This window comes from Neodiprion fabricii, chromosome 7 (genome assembly GCF_021155785.1).
Source record: "Neodiprion fabricii isolate iyNeoFabr1 chromosome 7, iyNeoFabr1.1, whole genome shotgun sequence".
Lineage (NCBI taxonomy): Eukaryota > Metazoa > Arthropoda > Insecta > Hymenoptera > Diprionidae > Neodiprion > Neodiprion fabricii.
In genome coordinates this window covers 16,966,037-16,989,218 of record NC_060245.1, presented here as the reverse complement: position 1 = coordinate 16,989,218, position 23,182 = coordinate 16,966,037, and the positions used below count along the sequence as shown (strand labels likewise).

Below are 23,182 nucleotides of genomic sequence, written 5' to 3'. Positions count from 1 at the left end.
AACATCCATTGCTTCCGTGATGCTAAAATGGGAAATCTGCCGGGGGCGTGGCTTCTCCTTGCGGCAGAAGCAGTAACTATTCTAAAACGCATTTTTAAATCAGCTTTCGTGTTCTTATGTGAAAGCGTGTATTTATTTACAGTTATTAAACTCGAATTTTCAAAAAAAATTCAATAAAATATGAAAATTTCAATACAAGAAATTTGTGAGTTTGCAAATACTCAGCCTAGTCATAAAAATTTTATTGGTGGTGAAGATATACTTGATGCGGGACATCTAATGAAATGTGGCCTACAGCAATCAGATACTAGTTGTGATAATGAGTATAAAATAATTGCATTCTGTCTCCAAACTTCTCGTTTAAAAGATCCACCGCATGAAATTGTGGGTGCAATATCGCAACATTGGCTGCAATGAAAAATAAAATTTAATGTTCGTTGTTTTTTATTTTTTCTGACGAATATTACACTACAAAAAATTTCATTTCATATTGATGATAAACAAATAATTATGAAATGAAATTCTATAGGTAATTACTTACATGTTGGTATGAAGTCATTTTTGGTGAAATGTAATGAAAACACTTTTTTTGACTGTGTAACCTCATTCCCAATTTTCATTACTACAAAATTAGAATTTGCCGAAGAAAAAGTGTAAAATCGAACTGTATTGTTCTTACTAGACTTGCTATTACACCCATACACGCAGCAGAAAGTTTTATTTTTATTTTCTCGTGGTGGAAACTCCATGATTAAATTTTTTGATCAAATATTGAAATTTAAGATCTTTTTAAGTAATAACTAAGCTTATAGATAATAATTGATTACTTAATATTTAAAAAAAAGTTTAACACTTTTAAACTACATTTCTCACATATTATACATATTTGATATCAGCAGTTTAAGCTTGACTTGCATAGAGTAGTTTATATTTGATCCGTCAGGTAGCGTATCTGAGTGGATGATTTCCCAATAGTAGTCCGTTATCGTCATGCGTCTCGAAAATTATCCCATTTCTCTAAGATGTCACTACTGGAGTTGTGACTTGGAGTCGTAGAGCAGCGAACAATCTATATATATTCTTAATCGTCTATGCGCAACGAACGAACATCGCCATTTGCAAATTAATCGGAGTTGGATGCGTTTGCACAGAAGAAGTAGGCGCAAGTTTGCCGGACTATTCTTGTGCGGAGTAAATATCGTCGAGGGACAAAAATAAATCTACATATTTTACGTACCATCGCCGCATTTTCCTTTCTCACACATTGATACCATCCGATCACCGTAAACCGTGAGTATAATATAATCGCCTTACGGCTCATTCGTCGTGCATGCATTTGTACGTATCTTTACCTTCATATTTTCTCAAGCGTCACTTCGACGCGAGAATCAACACTTCAGTTTAAACTTGCAAATTGCGTTTATGCAAAGTAAGAACTTTATACCGCCCAATACACTAAATCGCCTGGCCACTACGCTGAATCAATTTTGACCATTATTTCCATTTCATGTCATTTAGCAGTTGAAAATTGACCAACCAAGACAATAACAATTGACTGTGTATTTTCATATCGTTGTAAAATTAGTCTAATTGGCCACCAAGTTTAGCCTATTTCTATGTTTCAATACCGATTTTCAAAATAAAAAATTTTATCACATGATTAGCTTGAAACACTTGTTTCTGAAATTTTATTCAGTGAGCTGGTAACTTTTATTTAATCAGCTGGTAACAGTGACATGAGTTTGATGAAAAAAATTCACAAGCATCGTAAGATGTGAGTTAAACTTTCAATTTCATGAGTAATCATATCACAGATTTCTCATCAAGGTACCCTGATCGATTCCGTTGTTGACGTATATATTTCCAAATATCGAAGTTCATGTACCTGAAATGCAAAAAGAGGTTTAAAAGCCTCATTCTATATACAGTTTTGAATAAAAACTCGCAATAAATTTTGACCTAAGGCAGAAGTAAAGAAATGGTACGGTTTCTATGAAATCGTAACAGTAAATTGATAGAATTCAAGCCGTTTCTTTACTGCTGTGTCAAATGAAAATGTTTCGGGGTGTTTTTGTTCAGATTTACGTATAGAATGGGGCTGTTAAACCCTTTTTTGCACTTGCGATACGTGGACTTTGATATTTGGACGTATTTCCGATAACGTTGAAATCGACTAAGGCAACCTCTTTACCCTACAATTTTTAATATTCGTGTTTCAAATTTTGATTCCCTTTCCACTCAGACCAGCATGTCGAACGGAAGTGGTGATCACGACGAGGAAGGGTACGTCGTAAAACTACGAGGACTACCTTGGTCCACAACCGTCGATGAGATATTGAAATTCTTCAACGACTGTAGCATTTCGCATGGCAAAGCCGGTATTCATATGACTATGTCGAGAGAAGGAAGACCCAGCGGTGAAGCATACATTGAAATGGACACGGAAGAGGATATCGAGAAGGCATGTAAACGAGATAGAGATCACATGGGACATCGGTACATCGAAGGTATCCTACTTGTTTGCTTTTCTCACTTATACAGAAACCAGGAAATATCAAGACATTTGTTGCAATCTGAAATTTTTATGATTTGGTTTAAAACACTGCTTATATAGGTATTTAATTTTCACAATGCTAAAAAATTTTACTGCACAGCTTTTATTTAGTGGTCACAATGTTTTTTTTTCAAGCAAAAATTTTAATTACATAATGGCGTGATTACGATTACGCAAGACTGAAATAGAATTAAGAGAGGTTGACTGTTTTACCTTGCGACGAAAATATTAGTCTGGCATTTCATTAAATTGACATAAAAACATAAGATTTTTCACTGACGTTAATCAAAACTTCTCCTAGAAAAATCTATATTTGTGTATGGAAAACTAGGAAATACCAAAAAATTGAAGTTCGTATTTTAAATAACAAACGGTATTCAAGATATTCATGATTTCTTGACCTTATGATTGAAAATTCAGTAACACATAAATTATCGTACAGTCAAAGCGAACCATTTCTTCATTTTATGCATACAATCTTTACATACTGTTCATAAAATATCAAAATCATGTAATTTGTAACGTTTTGTTATGTTACTGTTACAAACTTCAACCTTCTAAAATGGCAGGAAATTTGATATGCTACTGAAGCTAACAATAAGTAACTTTACGAATGATTTGAAACTTTCTTTTATTCGTGGATGTATTCCATAAGAAAGATTTTGATTTTTGGAGTGTGATTTCAGTAGTACATATCATTTTCTTTACAGTCTTCAAAGCCAAAAGGGGTGAGATGGAGTGGGTGGTTAAAAGGAGTGGATTGAATTTGGAAAATGCAATGGACGACGGCTGTGTTCGTTTGCGAGGTTTACCGTTTGGTTGTTCGAAAGAAGAGATTGCGCAGTTTTTTGCCGGTAAGTTGTCGTAATTATTGTCATTGGTGTTCTTCCAATTTCACAGTTTGTTTATTATTACATCTATTGATGATGCAAACTAAACTTGATCTCCATTGTTCATTCGGCGAGTTTCTATTTCAAATATTTTCCAATTTATGCAACATACATTGATCTAAGCTACTAATTCCAAAACCTTTCATTGATGAGTATATTAACACATAAATTCGTTCAATTTCAACCCCTTCGAGACGAACTTGTAAATGTGTTATTGTGTTAGTACGCACTGTATTTTTGAGAAGTTAAGCACAAGGTTCATTATACCGAATAACGTCCGGAATTTTGATAAGAATGAAAATAATCGTAAAAAGTGCACCTTTTCATAGCATTTAGAGATAGGCAAATATCAAGCAGTGGGTTTACTCCATTTCATTCGATATAGGTCAACATATTTATCTTAGTGATGCAATGTAAGTAAAGCTCGAGTTTTGCGACTGAGTTTCTTGTTATAACAGCCAATCAAAAAGCTATGCAGAGTATCTAATACTGAATAATGTGATAAACTATCCTTATCGTTGAAATGCGTGATTGTACCTGTGTGACAGTGAGTAAATAAAAATCATAATCAAATCTCTACTCTTTATTACAAGGATACGCACTTTGGACAGTCGGCTCGAAGGTGTTCAATCAAATATGAAAGAAAAGCTAGTGTTTTCCTCAATTGATCGATAAAAGTTGTATATGTTTAAATTTTTTTTTAGTCCAGAACCTGCTGGTGATTTATTTTTTTCTTCGATTTAGTGAAATTTCATGTTTCTAATTTTATTTTCAAACTTCAAAACTAAACAGTAACAGAAATTGTTCTCGGTTGATAATTTTGTAGTATTGATTTCAATTTAAATTTAAATCTTGTTGCTTCAAGATGATTTGTGTCTGAAGTATGGCTGCTGTATTGATTAATTGAAAGAAGTATCAAACATTTGCAGTAACAACAATTATTATACTAACAATAACGATTAGGAAATAGAATAACGAATGATACGTGACAAATAAGCAGAGTTTTGTTAATCAATTTACTTTTCTGCATTCACCATCATAAACACAAATACCATAGTTTCAGTAGCAACTTTGGGTGATAAAAGTTTTGCAACCACCTTTCTGGTTTTACGTGTCTTTAAATCAAGAGATTATTTTTTTTTTCGTATACTCTTGCAATAACAGTCGGTAATTCTAGCAGGTTTAGCAAAAGTAATGCTAACGGAAACACATTCGATGGATAATCATAGTTTTGCATGTAGGAAGACATATGTTTCTTTTAACACGTTTATATTGATAAGGGATTTTTATTAATTTCAACATGTAAGTTATTAAATGGGCTTTAATTAAGCTACAATATCGTTCTTTGATTATGTGTGGGTCAGGGTTGGAGATTTTGCCGAATGGAATATCGCTACCTACAGACTACACAGGCCGCAGTACTGGGGAGGCTTACGTTCAGTTTGTTAACAAAGATGTTGCGGAGAGAGCTCTGCAGAAACACAAGGAAAAGATAGGACACAGGTGGGGCACTGATATTAGCTGGGTCTGGGTATACTTATCATTTCTCAATATTATTAGTCCCTAATAGGAAGGCATACTTATTTTTTTATTTATTCATTTTTCTACACAAGCAGTTTCTCTAACCCCAAGTTACATTTATCGTATTTATTATAACGTTTATTGGCAACGCAACACTTGTACTAATTAAATTTTGCTACAAAATTTTGATCGATTGACTCACTAATACAATTAAAATTGTATTCATATTAAACTTATTCAAGTATAATACATTTAAATATAGCTGCAAATTAGCGAATGATATTAACTTTGTGAAAGCTTGTGATGCTGTAATGGTTACGTTTTCTACTTGTTTCCTGATATTCTAATACTCGCATACTTTGTATAAAGTTCTATTTAAAGTATGGCTTTGAAGCGAATAATGGGCTTAAATGAACGAAAAGTCTAGAATGTTCTGATAGATGCTTCGATTAATATCGTCATTTTTTCACGTGAAAGACGGACAAAGAGTTTGCGGTTCTTAAAACCCTGGAAGTCTGAGAATACAGGGTGAAGTTGAATAAAATATTTCTGTCTCCCAGTATACTGTATGAGAGTAAAATCTAATTTGTTATTGCAGGATCGAACATTATTTCGATTAAAAAGTAGATCGAAGTATGCTTTTGTCTTTATGTTGATTTGAAATGATTTATCTCAATGAGGCTGAAGTTTGGTACCATTAATGTAACCATTCATTATCCAGCAAAACAAAAATACCGTTCTGCAAATTTGAGATTGTACAAAATGCAGTAAAACCTGATGATGCGGAACATGTTGTGATATTCTGTGAACCCAACTACTTCGGTCAGCCCAAAGTTTCAAACAATGGTTTTTATATTAGTGCTGTGTTGTCAACTTCAATCTTGTAAGACTTTTTATCAATATAACGCAACTTGTTCCAAGTCCTGAATGCGAAGAATTTGGCTTGTGAAATTAGGAAACTGCAAGTTTAAAAATAGCTTGAAAAAAGAACAAAGATCATGTTGATAGCAACGTTAGTCAGAACAGAAATAAGTGAAAAGTACTGTTGGCCCAACTGATACCCGTGGGTGGGTGCCGGGAGGGTGGTACCCCATACATCTTCAACAAATCCTGTGGGAGGTGGGTAGGGCTACCCCAAGGGCTATCACCGAGGGAGGGGGGGGGTCCACCGGAGGTAGTAAACATCAAATTACATTTGACACAGTCATACGACAAAGACAATGGTACTTCTCGCAACGCGTCGCTTGTGTTTCGGCCATCAAATTGGTTAGCGTCATTATTTTCTCAGCAATCACACCCGGTCTTTGCTGTTATTTATTTTAATTCGTAATTAGAAATTGATCTGTTGCAACGAGTACGATTGTCCTTGTATTTTACTACAAAATCCAAGTCTAGGAGGGCTGGGTTGGCATGGCGTCAACGTTGTATTAGGGTGGGTATGTAGGTAATAATTTTCAACGTCGCTCAATTTCAATCTGTCGAGGCTACTGAAGAAGGGGGGAGTCTGGTGCAACTGAAAACTGGGAGGTGGGGTATAATTTCCACGTATGGTACAACAGACATCTAAATTCATACTATATATTATTTCATTATTTATTAAATAATATTTCCTTTTTTTCCAGTTAGGTTGTTCGTATGTCAATAACAATGAAATTATTCTACAATAAAGCTCATTGTGAGAAACCTTACCTAATCGTTTATTACAGACAATATATTTTACGCACTTTAAAAACTAGAACAGCATTCATCAAATCTTACGATCTGCTGGTTTGATAAATTTTAAGAAACTTCTAATTCTTACCTATTTAACACCTCATTGATCAAACTCATTGATTTTCTTTTTATATCTTGAAAAGAAAATCATCATCCTGTTTCACCACTAATAGTTTCTATAATAATTTTATTTTTTTAAAAATTTTTTTATATCCCTTGTACAAAAATCATAATCGTTTTATCAACGAAAAGGCTCTTTGACCTCTTCCAACGACATGAAATGATTAATTCCTTAATCATTTTACATCTGTAGAATTAAATGAGTAAGAATGTCATCAAGTGAGAAATTCGACACGAACAACCTAACTCCAACATTATACACTTTTAATTATTTTTGTACAAGGAAGCTGAATAACCAGACTTTGGTAATTCATTTATTATAGTATCAATAGTTCTCATTTTTCATAAATAACAATATAGGATCAGTATAGTAAAGTAGTATTGAACAATATGATCCCTCCTTGACATGAATATTGTGGTATTTGAAAATATGAAGAAGAAAACATTGTGGTAGACATCTTGGAGATCAGATGCGTTTCCGTGTGTGATTATTCTTTCATTTCTATAACAGTTTGAATAAATGCATAAAAATGTAGATAACATATAGCTAGTAAAGTCAGTCGATGGCTTGTTTTTATCAAAAAGGATATTCAAGAGTTCTATGTATCAGCAAATTCTGATCAAGGCTATGAATACTGATTCAGTCAATAATTAACGATGCCGAAAAAACACGAGTGTTTAATATTCCGACATCATTATATTGATCTGAAATTCTAATGACATTTTACCACAATTAACAGGTACATTGAAATATTCCGAAGCAGCTTGTCAGAGGTACGTGCCAGCATTGGTCCTAAAATGCGCGGTGGCCCAATGGGTAGTTTCAACCAAAGACCTGCACCCTATGATCGTGGGGACAGATTCGGAGGGATGAATCGATTCAGCAATAGCGGTAGAGGCTCCAGGAGCAGAGGTATGTGTTGAAATTGATCTTGGCACTGTAATATCGTAATTTTCAATGAAAAAGTTTATGAAACGATGCCAAATCTTCAAGCTTGGGGTAAGAGCGGTGACGATATACTTTCTAGAAATTTTAGTGTTCTTCACAGACAAATCAGAGGCTAGATTGGTACTTCAAAGGGGCATACGATACAAGTAGAAGATTAAAAAAAATGGGTGAATTTTGGGAATTTATATATTGACGTACAATTATTCAATGCGATTGGGGATTGTTTCATTCATAAGTGTGTACATAGATCAAGCTTTATTTGTACATTTTTCAAATTTTTTTTTATTCAAATCATGTAATAGGGAGCATTCTTATTGACAATAACGTCAACCACTGAGTTCAGTGACATATTTGGCGATCCCCACACTACCTCATTAACAGCTAAACCGATTTACTTCAAATTTAGAAACAGTATTCTTGAATAGTTTGTTTTTTGATTTTTTTTTCCAAATGCATATACCCCTTTAAAATTATAAATAATATAGTTGGACTGAAACCTTTACCATATTTATTTTCTTAGACTTTGATAGTGGATTATGGGGTGGAAGCAATAACTTTGGATCGCGCGGCGGAAATATGTGTATGCGTGGCAGCATGGATATGAAGGGTAATAACTTTAGAGGCAGTGGAGACAATTGGAACGGTGGGAACTCTGGTCTTCACTGTATCCACATGCGAGGCCTTCCTTTCAGAGCTACGGAACAAGACATTGCAGATGTGAGTATACTTTTAATTAATAGCAATTAATAAATCTACTTACACACCCGAGCATCACAATTTGAGGAACACAGTTGAACATTTTTTACTTGCCTTGGAACTTTGTATCCAACTTGTTCTTCGCGTTATCAGCTTCTTGGCATTCAATGAATTGTTTGGTTACTGAAAAGATGAATTTCGAATAATATTTCCATTCAACATGGCTAATCAAATTGGTATAAGACAGTTAAAAAATATAATGAAAATCACACTAAAAATTTTGAAACTGATTAACGAGACTAGATGGACCTTTTTACGCGTTTGGTGACAAATTCTTTTTTTTTACAGTTTTTCAGGCCTATTGTCCCTGTAAATATACGCCTTTTATTGGAGAACAGCGGAAGAGCATCAGGCGAAGCAGATGTTGAATTTGCCAGCCATGACGAAGCTGTCAAAGCTATGTCAAAGGTTGGTAAATTATCAATAATATCTATCAGCAGTAATTTAAAGTGATGTGTCATCTTTAGAATCGTATAAAATTTCAAAATTTACTCTATTTTCAACCACAGGATAAAAGCCACATGTCGCACAGATATATAGAACTATTCCTCAACTCGTCTAGTGGATCAGGTGGTATATCGGGATTGGGAGGGATTGGCAATTTCTGCGGAGGTAAGCAGTAATACCAGAATTGTCTTGTTAAAAATATTGGATATAAACTGTAGCATGCTTTTCTGTGAATTTGTAGATTACGATGTGTAAATCGCTGACAAAAAAAAAAAAAACAAAAAAAAAAGGAAAGAAGTTCACAGGGTTATTCCTGTAAACTTTTTGTGATGATCTACTTTTTGTTGCAACTAGGGCAGAATTATGTCAATTACGATGATCCATAATACGACAACTAAGGTACACAAAGCTCAAACGTCATTTATATTTTTCAATGCATTGCAGGGTTAGGCAGTAATTTCAGACCAGGTTATTCACCGAACAACAGGGGTTACAACAACAGTCAACTTGGAGGAAATAACTATAGTAGTTTTTGAGATAAGTGATTGATACTATGAGACGATATTTGTCAATGATAATGATCAATTTTTTTTTTTGTCGTTTCCTATGACGTTCCACGTGATGTTTAAGAAGTGAACAAGTATTCAATTTGATTAAGATATTGTCAAATTACTATACCTGATATTAATTATATAAATTAATTAGCTTTATTATAGTTTCCTTATATCATCGTCAAATTTATATACTTAATTACTTCGAGTTACAGACTTGAAATCTTCCTACTCTCGTTTTATTTACATTTGTATAAATATTAATAGTAATAATAACAATAATAATAATAAATCTTATAGCGTTTGGTAAAATTAAAGACAAGCCATACAGTGTCGTATAAGTTTATGATTTATTGCTATCGATGATATACGGTATATAAGTTATGGTAGTCAAAAAAATTTCTTAATTTCATAATATATACTTATAAACGATTGTGTGCATCCGTAAATTTTCGTGTGCTAATAGTACGCAAATGCCTAGTAAAATTTATAATTCACCAGAAATGTTGCGTCTGAGTAACTTTCAAGTCTATAACGTGTGTCTGTACTTATGCGATTAGTAGTCACCAGTTCGTAGTCAGATAAATTTTGGTCGGATTTTCATTTTGACATTTTTTCTTTTTTGTAGTGACTGGGGAATATTCAATCTCATTTACCGAACATTCATTAAACTTGAGAATGTGAAATTCTAGGGTACTAATAATACACACTTCAAAGTTCTGTATGCGTATAATATTTACAATTAGACAAGTATTTCTTTTCCGTATCCAAATTTCTTAACAGGTTTTTCAGATATCAGATATCAGATATTTATACATTGTGCAATTATGTACAACGTAAATGTGTACTGATTGTTTTTGATAAAACAAGTACCTAATTTACTAGATTTACAAAAGTTTCCATTACGTTAAATAGTTGGAAACAGTATAGAAATATTACGAATTCTTCTCCCCCTAGAAAACAAATAAGAATGAAATTGTAACTGTACCTGCTCATACAATTTGCGCTAGAAACTTGTATTTTGTAAGCGTGGAACTCTGTGACAAGTGTGCATATAAATAAATCTAAACTAAAAGTGACTAGAATTTTATATATCATATTCGAACTAATAAGATCATGGCCTTATAGGTCGAAAGTTAACAAGTGTCGTGACATATCCCAACTTCTCCAAATCTGTCCGTAACTTACAATATACTATGTTTTCAAATCAATTATTTCGCAATTGAATTTTTTATTGATTTCTACAAATACTGAAATAATACGAATAAAATACATATTTTGATACCGGATACGTAGTCTGGTGGAAACTCCCTTGAATTGTATCAAGTTTGAAAAGCGTTTTTTATAACATGACTTTTGTACCGAGTTTTTCCAGTTTACTTGGTCGGATAAAGTCTAATTTAGGCATTTGTAAAAGCGCCGTGATCACAATTCTACGGGTGAGTGTGACAACTTCAAGAGTTAATTAATAATGGCACGCGCTCCGATGCCTTCGACGCGAGCCGACAGAGACAGCGTCATGATGTATATGTCGAAGTAAAGCTTAGGAAAGGCGGAGAAGATGTAAAGTGTTCATTTTGGCGTGGATTATTCATATTTAAGCGTAACGGTCCCGAACACGTCCGGTATGCTCGCTAGCTAACCCGTGACTGTCGATTTCGTCCAAGCGTTGTTATAAACAAACCATTTGTTTGTTGCTAAGATTCCGTCATTCAGCTATACTCGTAGCTTGCTAATAACGCTTTTAAAGTGAAATATCCTTTTATTCTTAAAGACTAAATACATTTTAAACTGGAATTATTAAACAAGATTTGTGATACTCCGACATATATATGCATGATGTAGTTGTGTCTCTCTCTGTACAATCCGTTCTAAAAACCAAATTCGAGAAAACGAAGATTCAATGTATTCGGAAGCGTAGATATCTTCAACCGTGGTGATGACTTAACTTTCTGCAGCTACTTTACGATACTGCTACGAGCGCATGCGCATCTCCATAAGCTGCAGAGACAAAACATATGACCCCTATTTCCCTCGACACGTTGCCTCTATGCCGTAGAATAGCAAGCGCACGTTCCAGTTATATTATATTTCAGTGGAATTACTATATCTGCTCATGGAGGGTGTAATTCGTCACCTATGTCAATGCCATATCCCAAGAAGATTTCGCTTTGTAGTAGAGATTCAACAATTTCGCGCGGTAGCGCCAGCGCCGCAATTTTGAAAATTAGTTTTTGTTTGTGCCACATTCGACTGAGGGCGCGCGAGACGCGGCCCCAAAATTTACCAATGTGGAATAGAGGCCTAAGAGCCGAGGAGGTCTAACTGCTTTGCTCGTCATGGCACAGACGGTAAAATGGCGACGAACGACTCGAAGGCGCCGGTGCGCGTCGTGAAAAGAGTGCAGTTTGGTATTCTTTCCCCAGATGAAATTGTAAGTAAATTATCATCCCCGTTTCCAGCATCGCTTGGGCTACGTAAATATCAACTTGCCCGATATTTTCATACTCGTATGAAGCCGCTAGCCCGATATTATGGCCAGTTTTTGTACCTTCGCCTCGATCCTCCTGTTGGTGCCTGGGGAGATGGAAGACTAGTGCGTGAAGTGCCTCGCGCGTCAATCTTGTCTTATCTGTTCCCCGAATTGGGTCCGCTGTAATTCGTTAATCACTAAAGTTTTCCTCGTCAGTCGTGCCGCGCAGTCGAGCGAATGCTTCACACAAATTAATGAGTATTACGATGCCCGTATAACTATGTTTATTCCCGAATTCCCCCCTCCTATAAATTTGAGCTATCAGTCCCGTTCTCGATCAAAAGTGAAAACTGACCTCGGTATGAATTGAAAATATTCATATGTTCGAATTTATCGATGTAGGACGGGATTGAGCGGTCGCATTTCGATGCAGTTTCACCGCAAATTTATTACGCAAACAAAACATTTGCTGATGTAATATGAATACAGGAATTCTAACGTTTCCTAGGCCATTAGTCATCTACATTCTTAATTTTCCATTGTTGTTATATGTTTGGTCTATATTTACACTGATAAGATTGAACTTCATGTTCATGCTGTATATTATAGGAAAAATTGTGATTTCGTAATTTTAGGATGGATTGTAATTTAGCAAATCGTACCAAATAAAATCTCATGTTCTAAAAACTTGATATTTTCTCTGTGTCTGCATCGTAAGGTTATAAATTAGTGATTATTTTCCATGTTTCTTTGGGTTAATGTTACTAGCTTTGACCTCGTGATTGCTGAGTATGTAGAAAGGCAGTTTATTATCATAGAATTCAAGGTGTTCGGTGATTCTGGAAATCCTGGAAGTGTCGGAAATATTTACACCTGTTTATTACACATTACGGTTTCGAAATACTTTTACTTACTAGCAGTGTGCGAATATTGCCTAATTAATCATTTTGTAAGAATTGTAGGTAATTAGTTACATAGTTTGAAATTTCATGTATTTTTTGCTAGTGAAATATAAACAGCAAAATTTTCCTCGAGTTTATTGTTTTGCACGTGTAATTACCTATGCATCAAAAAACATGCAAAAGCCGACTTCTACTTATCTAAAAATAATTTGAACCATAGCGCCGCATGTCAGTTACCGATGGGGGAATCCGTTTCCCGGAAACGATGGAGGGCGGCCGCCCGAAGCTTGGCGGTCTCATGGACCCTAGACAAGGGGTGATAGATAGACATTCTCGATGTCAGACATGTGCAGGCAACATGACAGAATGCCCTGGACATTTTGGACACATTGATTTGGCCAAACCAGTATTTCACGTTGGTTTCATCACAAAGAGTATCAAAATATTGAGATGTGTTTGTTTCTACTGCTCAAAGCTTCTTGTCAGTCCAGTAAGTATTGGAAAAAGTATTACAGAAATAAAAAATGAATGTAAGAAGAGAAAAAACCAGTCGATAGGTGTTGTGACGTTATAAATTTTGCTCCTTCCACAGCACAATCCAAAGATAAAAGAAATTGTCATGAAGACCAAAGGACAGCCCCGAAAGCGATTAACATTCGTATATGACCTCTGCAAAAGTAAGAATATCTGTGAAGGTGGAGATGAAATGGACATAAACAAGGACGGGCAGGAACAGCAACAGGCGGATAAAAAACCAGGACACGGAGGATGTGGTAGGTATCAGCCAAACCTGAGACGATCAGGCCTGGATGTGTCCGCGGAATGGAAACACGTCAACGAAGATTCACAAGAAAAAAAGATTGTATTGACGGCGGAACGCGCCTGGGAGATACTGAAACACATAACGGATGAAGAGTCTTTCATTCTTGGTATGGACCCCAAGTTTGCTAGGCCCGATTGGATGATCGTCACGGTACTTCCGGTTCCTCCACTCTCAGTCAGACCAGCAGTCGTTATGTATGGCTCGGCAAAGAATCAAGATGATTTAACGCACAAGCTTGCTGATATTATAAAATCGAACAACGAGTTATTGAGGAATGAGCAGGCTGGTGCAGCTGCGCACGTTATATCAGAAAATATAAAAATGCTGCAATTCCATGTGGCCACACTTGTAGATAACGACATGCCTGGCATGCCGAAGGCCATGCAAAAATCTGGCAAACCATTAAAAGCTATTAAGGCAAGACTAAAGGGGAAGGAAGGAAGAATCAGAGGTAATCTTATGGGCAAACGCGTGGACTTTTCAGCTCGTACGGTCATCACCCCAGATCCAAACCTTCGGATTGACCAAGTCGGTGTCCCCCGTAGCATAGCTCAGAATTTAACGTTTCCAGAAATAGTGACACCTTTCAATATAGACAAAATGCAGGAACTCGTGCGACGAGGTAACTCGCAGTATCCCGGGGCAAAGTACATTGTCCGAGATAACGGGGAGAGAATAGATCTAAGGTTTCACCCGAAACCCTCAGACCTTCACCTCCAATGTGGATACAGAGTAGAAAGACACATAAGGGACGGCGACCTCGTGATTTTCAACCGACAACCGACCCTGCACAAAATGAGTATGATGGGACACAGAGTCAAAGTTCTACCTTGGAGTACATTCAGAATGAATCTTAGCTGCACTTCTCCGTACAACGCTGATTTCGATGGTGACGAAATGAACCTGCATGTACCTCAGTCGATGGAGACCAGAGCTGAAGTTGAGAATATTCACGTCACACCTCGACAGATCATTACACCTCAGGCAAACAAGCCTGTCATGGGTATTGTGCAGGATACGTTGACTGCCGTTAGAAAAATGACCAAGAGAGACGTATTCATAGAAAAGGAACAAATGATGAACATTTTAATGCACTTACCCAGCTGGGATGGGAAAATGCCCCAACCCTGCATCCTAAAACCAAAACCATTGTGGACCGGGAAGCAAATATTCTCCCTGATCATTCCTGGCAATGTGAACATGATCAGAACCCACAGCACACATCCAGACGAGGAGGACGACGGACCTTACAAGTGGATATCACCCGGAGATACAAAAGTTATGGTCGAACATGGGGAACTGGTTATGGGTATTCTGTGTAAAAAGACATTAGGTACCTCAGCCGGATCTCTTCTTCATATTTGTATGTTGGAATTGGGACACGACGTGTGCGGTCGTTTTTACGGGAACATTCAAACCGTGATTAATAACTGGCTGCTGCTAGAGGGTCACTCGATTGGTATTGGAGATACGATTGCCGATCCTCAAACATACTTGGAAATTCAAAAGGCCATCAAGAAAGCCAAGGAGGATGTAATAGAGGTGATACACAAGGCGCACAACATGGAACTGGAACCGACACCAGGTAACACGCTTAGACAAACCTTTGAGAATCAGGTAAACAGAATCCTAAACGATGCTCGTGACAAAACTGGTGGTTCGGCGAAGAAATCTCTTACGGAATATAACAATTTGAAAGCTATGGTCGTATCTGGTTCAAAGGGATCGAACATCAACATTTCTCAGGTCATTGCGTGTGTCGGTCAGCAAAACGTTGAGGGAAAGAGAATACCATTCGGATTCCGCAAACGCACCCTGCCACATTTCATCAAAGACGATTACGGTCCTGAATCAAGAGGGTTCGTTGAAAACTCATACCTTGCCGGTCTCACACCATCAGAGTTCTATTTCCACGCTATGGGAGGTAGAGAGGGTCTCATTGATACCGCCGTCAAAACTGCTGAAACTGGATACATTCAGCGACGTTTGATCAAAGCTATGGAGTCTGTTATGGTTCACTATGACGGAACAGTTAGGAATTCTGTTGGACAGCTTATTCAGCTGCGTTACGGAGAGGACGGACTTTGTGGTGAAACCGTAGAATTCCAAAACTTGCCAACTATCAAATTGAGCAACAAGGCATTTGAAAAGAAATTCAAATTCGATCCAACTAACGAGAGGTAAGTCAAAAAGATTATCTTAATTTTCGTTTCGTATTGCGATATATTTCCAGTTCATTTTGGTCTACAAAAAGTGGGTGAAGGTCAACCATTACTGTTACTACTTATCAATGAGAAACAATTCCAAGGCTGTAGATGTACTCGGAATTCAAAACTGTATATGGAAATTATTAAGCTTTAGAATTTGAATGCTGGCGATATTTGAAAATCAAGTTGATCGCAACATTTTTGTATTGCATGATTGAGCATATCTTTGATCAACAAAGAAAAATAAAACTGTGAGATTTATTTCTAACTATGGTCATATTGTTTTTCGATAGTCTTTTACTTTTAAATATTGAGTATATCAGACCTCAAGCTATCAAAGACTTATTTAGATAGTCACACCTAGAAACGCATGTGAAATGGTATTACGGTTCTTTGTTGGACATTGCTATATGAGCTGATAACAGAAAATGATTCATCTCCAACGTTGATACCATGGAAAAATAATAAACCGGCTATTCATCTCTTAGAATACATGGTGACGACAGCTCGGGAATAGCCAGGGGATTGCATCAGTCATGAAAAGTCAGGGAATTACCCTATTTGTTCATGTTTTTTTTTTTCTCAATTATCTGGAACTTCCGTTAGTACTTCATAAAATCAATGAAACTTGATTGATTTTTACGTTGTCCTGCCTACTTATGTACATTTTAATGGGGCGATGCTATGTGAAAATAGCACAATATTTCATAAATTCGGTGGTAAACGATCAGAAAATACAAACATTTGGTTCAAAGAATCAGGTATAGATCCAAGGATATTTACTTCAGAAAAGCTTGCATTACCCTAAAATATTTTTCCGAAGTTAATCATTTTGATAGTTACAGCTTCCAACTTGTAGCAATCAATCTTACAAATCCTGAATAAGAAAATTAAAATGATCTTTTTTCATTTTTTTGCATCACTATCCATGTACACAAAATGTCAAGACTGATCCTATCTTACTTTCTGCAGATACCTTCGTCGTATATTCACAGAAGACATTGTCCGTGAAATGATGGGCTCCGGAGATGTAATTTCAGTACTTGAGCAAGAGTGGGAACAATTGAACAAAGATCGTATTGCATTGCGTGAAATTTTTCCCAGTGGTGAGTCAAAAGTTGTGTTACCGTGCAACTTGCAGAGAATGATATGGAACGGGCAAAAAATATTTCACATCAACAAAAGGGCGCCAACCGACCTCAGCCCTATCAGAGTTATCCAAGGTTAGCGAATTCATCAACTTTTCCATTTCAAAGTTATTATCATGACACTTTTTACATAATTTCATGTGGCGTGATTTATTCATAGGTGTCAAGGATTTGTTGGAAAAGTGTATTATCGTGGCTGGTGACGACAGATTGAGCAAACAGGCTAACGAAAATGCTACCCTGTTGTTCCAATGTTTGGTACGCTCGACCTTGTGCACCAAATGTGTTTCTGAAGAATTCAGATTGTCCACTGAGGCTTTTGAGTGGCTGATTGGTGAAATTGAAACTCGATTCCAGCAGGCACAGGTTTGTTTTTTGAGATTCATCATAATATTTTTAAGAATTGAAGTAAAAGCAGAGAAAAGCCACGACCAATGTTGGAGGCCCCATTTTTACTAAACTCGAGCCTGTTTAGTTAGAGTAGAAGTTGATATTTAATCATCGTCTGAAAAAAGCTGTAATAAAACAAATTGATTGTTTTCTTCAGACGCTGTACTGATATGTAATAAAATGTAATGAAATGGTGCTGAAAGTTACCAAGATATGAATCAAATGATTTACATGTACAAAGAAATTTTATAAAAATCAAATTAAATAGGTATTCCCTGGAGAAATGGTGGGGGCGTTGGCTGCCCAGTCTCTTGGTGAACCTGCAACACAGATGACGCTGAACACTTTCCACTTTGCTGGAGTATCGTCCAAGAACGTAACTTTGGGAGTGCCGAGGCTAAAGGAGATAATCAATATCAGTAAAAAACCAAAGGCTCCTTCGCTAACTGTTTTCTTAACCGGAGCAGCTGCCAGAGATGCGGAGAAGGCCAAGAATGTACTTTGTCGATTGGAACATACAACTTTGCGAAAAGTCACTGCAAATACTGCAATCTACTATGATCCTGATCCCCAAAATACAGTGATCGCCGAAGATCAAGAGTTTGTTAACGTTTATTACGAGATGCCAGATTTTGATCCGACTAAAATCTCACCGTGGCTTTTGCGTATCGAGTTGGACAGGAAAAGAATGACAGGTATCGTAATTTTTTATATTTGTATTGGGGAATTGGAGGATTTCAGTTAAAAAAAAAAAGTAGAATATCCCCCTAGATGTATAGTGGTTTTTTTTTTTTTTTTTATGTTCATTAGAAAGGTCAGTGTGAGAAGCTTAATAGATCTTCTCTAGAAACGAACAAAATGAAAGTCATACCTCACCATTTTTTGACATGGTTAGACATTGCCAGTTGTGTATTCCCCTCGGGATTAATATTTATGTGTGACTAATGTTTCCAGATAAGAAGTTGACTATGGAACAGATAGCTGAAAAAATAAATGCTGGGTTTGGAGATGATCTCAATTGCATATTCAATGACGACAATGCTGAGAAATTGGTATTGCGAATAAGAATAATGAACAGTGATGACAACAAATTTCAAGATACCGAAGAAGAGACCGTCGACAAAATGGAGGATGATATGTTCTTACGATGCATTGAAGCCAATATGCTTAGCGATATGACATTGCAGGTAAACATTGCCTTAAATTCTATGAAAATAAAAAAAAAAATTGAAAATCAAACAACAAATACAAACAATAATTATTTGACTTGAAGTGGTCTGGAATTGATTAAAATTTAATGTTTATACAGGGAATAGAAGCGATCGGCAAAGTCTACATGCATTTGCCACAGACAGATTCAAAAAAGCGTATTGTAGTCACCGATACCGGGGAGTTCAAAGCTATTGCTGAATGGCTTTTGGAAACTGATGGGACAAGCCTTATGAAAGTTTTGAGTGAAAGGGACGTCGATCCAGTACGTACATTCAGTAACGACATCTGTGAAATATTCCAAGTATTGGGTATTGAGGCTGTGCGTAAATCAGTTGAAAAAGAAATGAATACTGTACTGCAATTCTATGGTCTTTACGTGAACTATCGACATCTTGCGCTGCTTTGTGATGTCATGACTGCCAAAGGTCATCTCATGGCTATCACTCGTCACGGTATAAACAGACAGGACACCGGAGCACTCATGAGGTGAGATAATATTTGTAACAATCGGTATTTCTTCTAGATCTTGTTCTTTGCATCGCTCTATTATTACTGTACAAATTCAAGGGTACTGTAAACTAATTATAAAAAATACGAATAATGCAATTCAAAAGAATACTTTGCTGTGTATAATATACATGAAAGTGGAAATTTTTGCCCTAAAAGTTATATTTTTGCAAATTTCTTACGACAGCAAAAGATGATTTTGTCCAAATAAACTGAAATACTTAAAGCAGGATAGTTTCCTTCGAAATTCAATGGCACAGCTTTTGGCCAGTTTATTAATATACTAAACATGAATGAAATATGTCATTTTAGATGTTCCTTTGAAGAAACGGTCGATGTTTTGCTTGATGCCGCATCTCATGCTGAAGTCGATCCGATGAGAGGTGTGTCCGAAAATATTATCATGGGACAACTACCGCGTCTTGGCACTGGTAACTATCAGACGATCAACTACGTATCTCAAATAATTGCAACAGTACTGATTTGAATATTTTCAAATATTTTATTCCATAATCCCCATTTTCCATAATTCTCTTGTTCAGGCTGTTTTGACCTCCTCCTCGATGCAGAGAAGTGTAAGGCTGGTATAGAAATACCAATGGCAGTGGGAGCTGGAATGATGGGTGGGGCTGGTATGTTCTTCGGAAGTGCTGCTACACCTAGCATGAGTCCTCAAATGACACCTTGGAACCAAATGGGTGCAACTCCTGGTTACGGAGCCTCCAGCATGTCTCCTGGTGAGTCGCAGTTATATCTGTTCATATATTACTTAACCTCATACGAAATAGAGATGTTTAATTTCTCTGAATTTTGTAAAATTTTATTAGTTTATTTTGTGCTAGCTAAAAAACTGGTAACAAAGCGCATCTAATCATTTGTAGCCATTTGTCTGGAAATCAGGGGAATGTCAGGAAATTTTCTATAAGTCAGACCTGAAATACTTGCAGAAGTTCTTTGAAATTCTGCACGGAGTTAATATTTAAAGTGATCTTTAAATTTTTCAATTTTTTACTAGCACTTTGAGCCAACTGTTCATAATTTTACTATCGCTCCCTTATTTTGTAAATTCTTGTCTCACTTGCTACCCTCGCTCAATTATTAATATCTACTTATAAAGTTAATCATAATGCTATTAATAACAGTATGAATATGTACTCGTATACTGAAAGTAGGAACTTCATATTTACTAGTACGTATGAGCCTTTTATTAATAATATAAACAATTGATACAAGTATACTAAATAAAACTTTTAAAGAAATAGAGAACAAGTATTAAAAAATGCGACATATCAAATTGCAAGAAGTCAGAAAAAAAGTATAATTTTGTTCAGGAAACCTGGGAAAAGTCGGAAAATTTTCTAAATTAAATTAAGTATCCTCCTCTAATTGAGTAAATTTAACGTAAAATCAATGTGGACAATTCATTGAAAAATTTTGGACCCACTTTGAAGTGATTTGTGAAACTTTTCATTTTCTTGTTCTCGTGATAATCAAAGAATTGAATGCTGAAATGAATTATAACTTCCTTTTTCACAGCCTTGGGAAGTGGCATGACACCTGGAGGAGCCTGTTTTTCTCCATCGGGAGCATCAGATGCGTCAGGTTTATCCCCAGCCTACTCTGTCTATTCACCACAACCTGGGAGTCCGGGCAGTCCGGGGCCCAGCATGAGTCCCTACCCGATGTCTCCGGCAGGTGGAGCCTCACCAAGTTACTCTCCAACGTCACCGGCATACTTACCAACGTCACCCAGTATGACACCTTCCAGTCCAAATTACTCACCAACTAGTCCAACGTACTCGCCAACTAGTCCGAATTACTCACCGACCAGTCCTAGCTACTCGCCGACAAGCCCAAGCTACTCGCCAACGAGTCCAAGTTATTCGCCCACTAGTCCGAGCTACTCACCAACTTCCCCAAGTTATTCACCGACTAGTCCGAGCTATTCACCCACGAGTCCGAGCTACTCGCCCACGAGTCCGAGCTACTCACCGACTAGCCCGAGCTACTCTCCCACGAGTCCGAGCTATTCGCCAACGAGTCCAAGCTACTCACCGACTAGTCCAAGCTACTCACCTACGAGTCCAAGTTATTCACCAACGAGCCCGAGCTACTCGCCCACCAGTCCAAGCTACTCGCCAACAAGTCCAAGCTACTCACCCAGCTCTCCAAATTATACACCTGCTTCGCCGTCGTATTCCCCCACTAGCCCCTCTTACTCGCCTAGTTCACCTCAGTATTCACCCGCCAGTCCAAGCTACTCTCCTAGCAGTCCTAAATACTCCCCAACCAGTCCCAGCTACTCGCCTACCTCCCCGTCGTTCGCCGGTACATCGCCGCAGTACACGCCGGCTAGCCCCACTTACTCGCCGACTAGCCCAACCTACTCGCCTACGAGCCCCAGCTACTCACCAAGCTCTCCGCAACGCACAGCTTCTGCAAGCACAGGGTACTCGCCCAGCAGTCCCAACTACTCGCCGACCAGTCCAACTTACTCTCCGTCAAGCTCACAGTATTCGCCGACTAGTCCCACCTACACACCAACCAGCCCAAGCTACTCTCCAACAAGTCCTACATATTCGCCGCCAGCACGTGGCTACTCTCCGACCAGTCCTACTTATTCGCCTGCGTCGCCTGCCTATGAAACTGACGATTAAAAAGGTGGTAATTAAGACACTGAAATCGATTTTGTACAGAATAATTGATTCATTGAATATGTTTGTTGGTGGGCAGAAATGAAACCGACGTGACTTCTATTTGTTTGGCCCGTGTCGCATTAATATTTCGTGCATTGTTGACCTGAGGGTAATTGATTTCATGAATCTTATTTATTCGTTTTATGAAGTGAAGTTAATTCGAGTAAGTTGGTTTTGCTGACAGAAATTTCATGACTTCTATACAATATGTTTTACCAACGATGCGTTTTAAATGGTGGATTTTTGGTGAAAAAATGTAAGCATAAACATTCCAAAATAGAAAAAATGACCCATCGATTCAGACCCAGACGAAGTTTCCTAATTTACGTTACAGCCTAGGGCCAAAGGGTTAGAGAGTGTTTACAAATATTCTACAATGTATATCATACCAAACATTTTTGATCATCAGCTAAACTAGGGTAAAATGTGTATAAGGTGTGCTGACAGGCCGATATGGTAACGTCGTACCGCACTTATATCTATAATTAGATGGTTATACGATATAATAAACATGTAAGTTATACTATTATTCTTAGATCTCTCAATGAAATATTGTTAATAATAAAAAACGAAAAAAAAAATCAAATTAAATAAGTTGAATAGAAATACGGAAAAGCGTGCGATGTACACGCATGAATGTATAATTTCGCGTGCATAAATTATTACGATTCACGATTAAAGCGCGAAAGTATACAGTGATGTATGTATATTAGCCTTCCAGTTGTACACAAGTAGAATATTTGTATACGAACATGTTCGTGGATAATGGATAAGAATTTCTTTACACTCACGGTGTTAATTGTTGACCAAGCATAAGTTTTAGCTTCTTTTATATCTGTAAATCACGATAAGTTCATCGCCATTTATTTAAATTACTCATAGCAGTTATATACGGAACCAACGCAATTGTGCGTTTAAACCTGAATATATGTACGAATGCATTTTTATAAAAAAAAAAAACATACGTACTGTTATTTTCTTTTGTTTTTTTATACTTATACATGTACATACATGAAGACATTACTTGGCATATAAGAAAACAGAATATCAAATTAAACTTTATTTTCGGCATATGAAATGTAAAACCACGTTTACGCTAAAATAAATGATATTTTCAAGAAAAATATACATCACTGAAATTTTCATTCAGATGCATAAATTCTGCATTTTGTATCAGTTTGAAAATTGTAAGGCGGGTTGATGGGAGTATTTCATAATACCACGAATGCGCGGTAAATCGATTGGATACTAACAATTGATCGCCGTGCCTTAAAATCATAGTAAACTGTCGTGTTTTTACGAAAATTTAATTGACAGTAGACT

General features: G+C 36.7%; 2 protein-coding genes and 1 long non-coding RNA gene across 3 annotated transcripts; 2 read left to right on the top strand and 1 right to left on the bottom strand.

Annotated features, from left to right (window-relative positions):
- Positions 1–28: 28 nt before the first annotated feature.
- Positions 29–610, bottom strand: LOC124187108. The gene is made up of 2 exons (XR_006871767.1): positions 542–610; positions 29–408 (listed from the first exon to the last, which is right to left on the bottom strand). It is a non-coding gene; the product is annotated as an uncharacterized LOC124187108 (long non-coding RNA).
- Positions 611–1,103: 493 nt separating this feature from the next.
- On the top strand, positions 1,104–10,580 carry LOC124187104 (heterogeneous nuclear ribonucleoprotein H-like). The gene is made up of 9 exons (XM_046579364.1): positions 1,104–1,290; positions 2,243–2,507; positions 3,265–3,408; positions 4,809–4,947; positions 7,539–7,711; positions 8,268–8,464; positions 8,792–8,911; positions 9,013–9,115; positions 9,395–10,580. The coding sequence occupies exons 2-9, from the start codon at positions 2,249–2,251 to the stop codon at positions 9,484–9,486; spliced, it is 1,227 nt and encodes a 408-aa protein (XP_046435320.1). The 5' UTR covers positions 1,104–1,290; positions 2,243–2,248; the 3' UTR covers positions 9,487–10,580.
- A 1,200-nt stretch (positions 10,581–11,780) lies between these two features.
- On the top strand, positions 11,781–22,885 carry LOC124186066 (DNA-directed RNA polymerase II subunit RPB1). The gene is made up of 11 exons (XM_046577425.1): positions 11,781–11,935; positions 13,097–13,366; positions 13,469–15,879; positions 16,879–17,129; positions 17,215–17,420; positions 17,713–18,139; positions 18,399–18,631; positions 18,754–19,142; positions 19,476–19,594; positions 19,706–19,900; positions 20,700–22,885. Exons 1-11 carry the CDS (start codon positions 11,858–11,860, stop codon positions 21,818–21,820), a joined length of 5,700 nt encoding a protein of 1,899 aa, XP_046433381.1. The 5' UTR covers positions 11,781–11,857; the 3' UTR covers positions 21,821–22,885.
- Positions 22,886–23,182: the final 297 nt, after the last annotated feature.

What these genes read in the sequence shown, in the direction of transcription:
- LOC124186066 (XM_046577425.1), top strand. Translation starts at nt 11,858, where the DNA reads ATGGCGACGAACGACTCGAAGGCGCCGGTGCGCGTCGTGAAAAGAGTG. An exon ending in TTCTTTCCCCAGATGAAATT is followed by an intron (nt 11,936 to 13,096) that starts GTAAGTAAATTA and finishes TTTGAACCATAG; the next exon opens with CGCCGCATGTCAGTTACCGA. An exon ending in TTCGATCCAACTAACGAGAG is followed by an intron (nt 15,880 to 16,878) that starts GTAAGTCAAAAA and finishes TACTTTCTGCAG; the next exon opens with ATACCTTCGTCGTATATTCA.
- LOC124187104 (XM_046579364.1), top strand. Translation starts at nt 2,249, where the DNA reads ATGTCGAACGGAAGTGGTGATCACGACGAGGAAGGGTACGTCGTAAAA. An exon ending in GGGACATCGGTACATCGAAG is followed by an intron (nt 2,508 to 3,264) that starts GTATCCTACTTG and finishes TTTTCTTTACAG; the next exon opens with TCTTCAAAGCCAAAAGGGGT. An exon ending in AAGGAAAAGATAGGACACAG is followed by an intron (nt 4,948 to 7,538) that starts GTGGGGCACTGA and finishes CACAATTAACAG; the next exon opens with GTACATTGAAATATTCCGAA.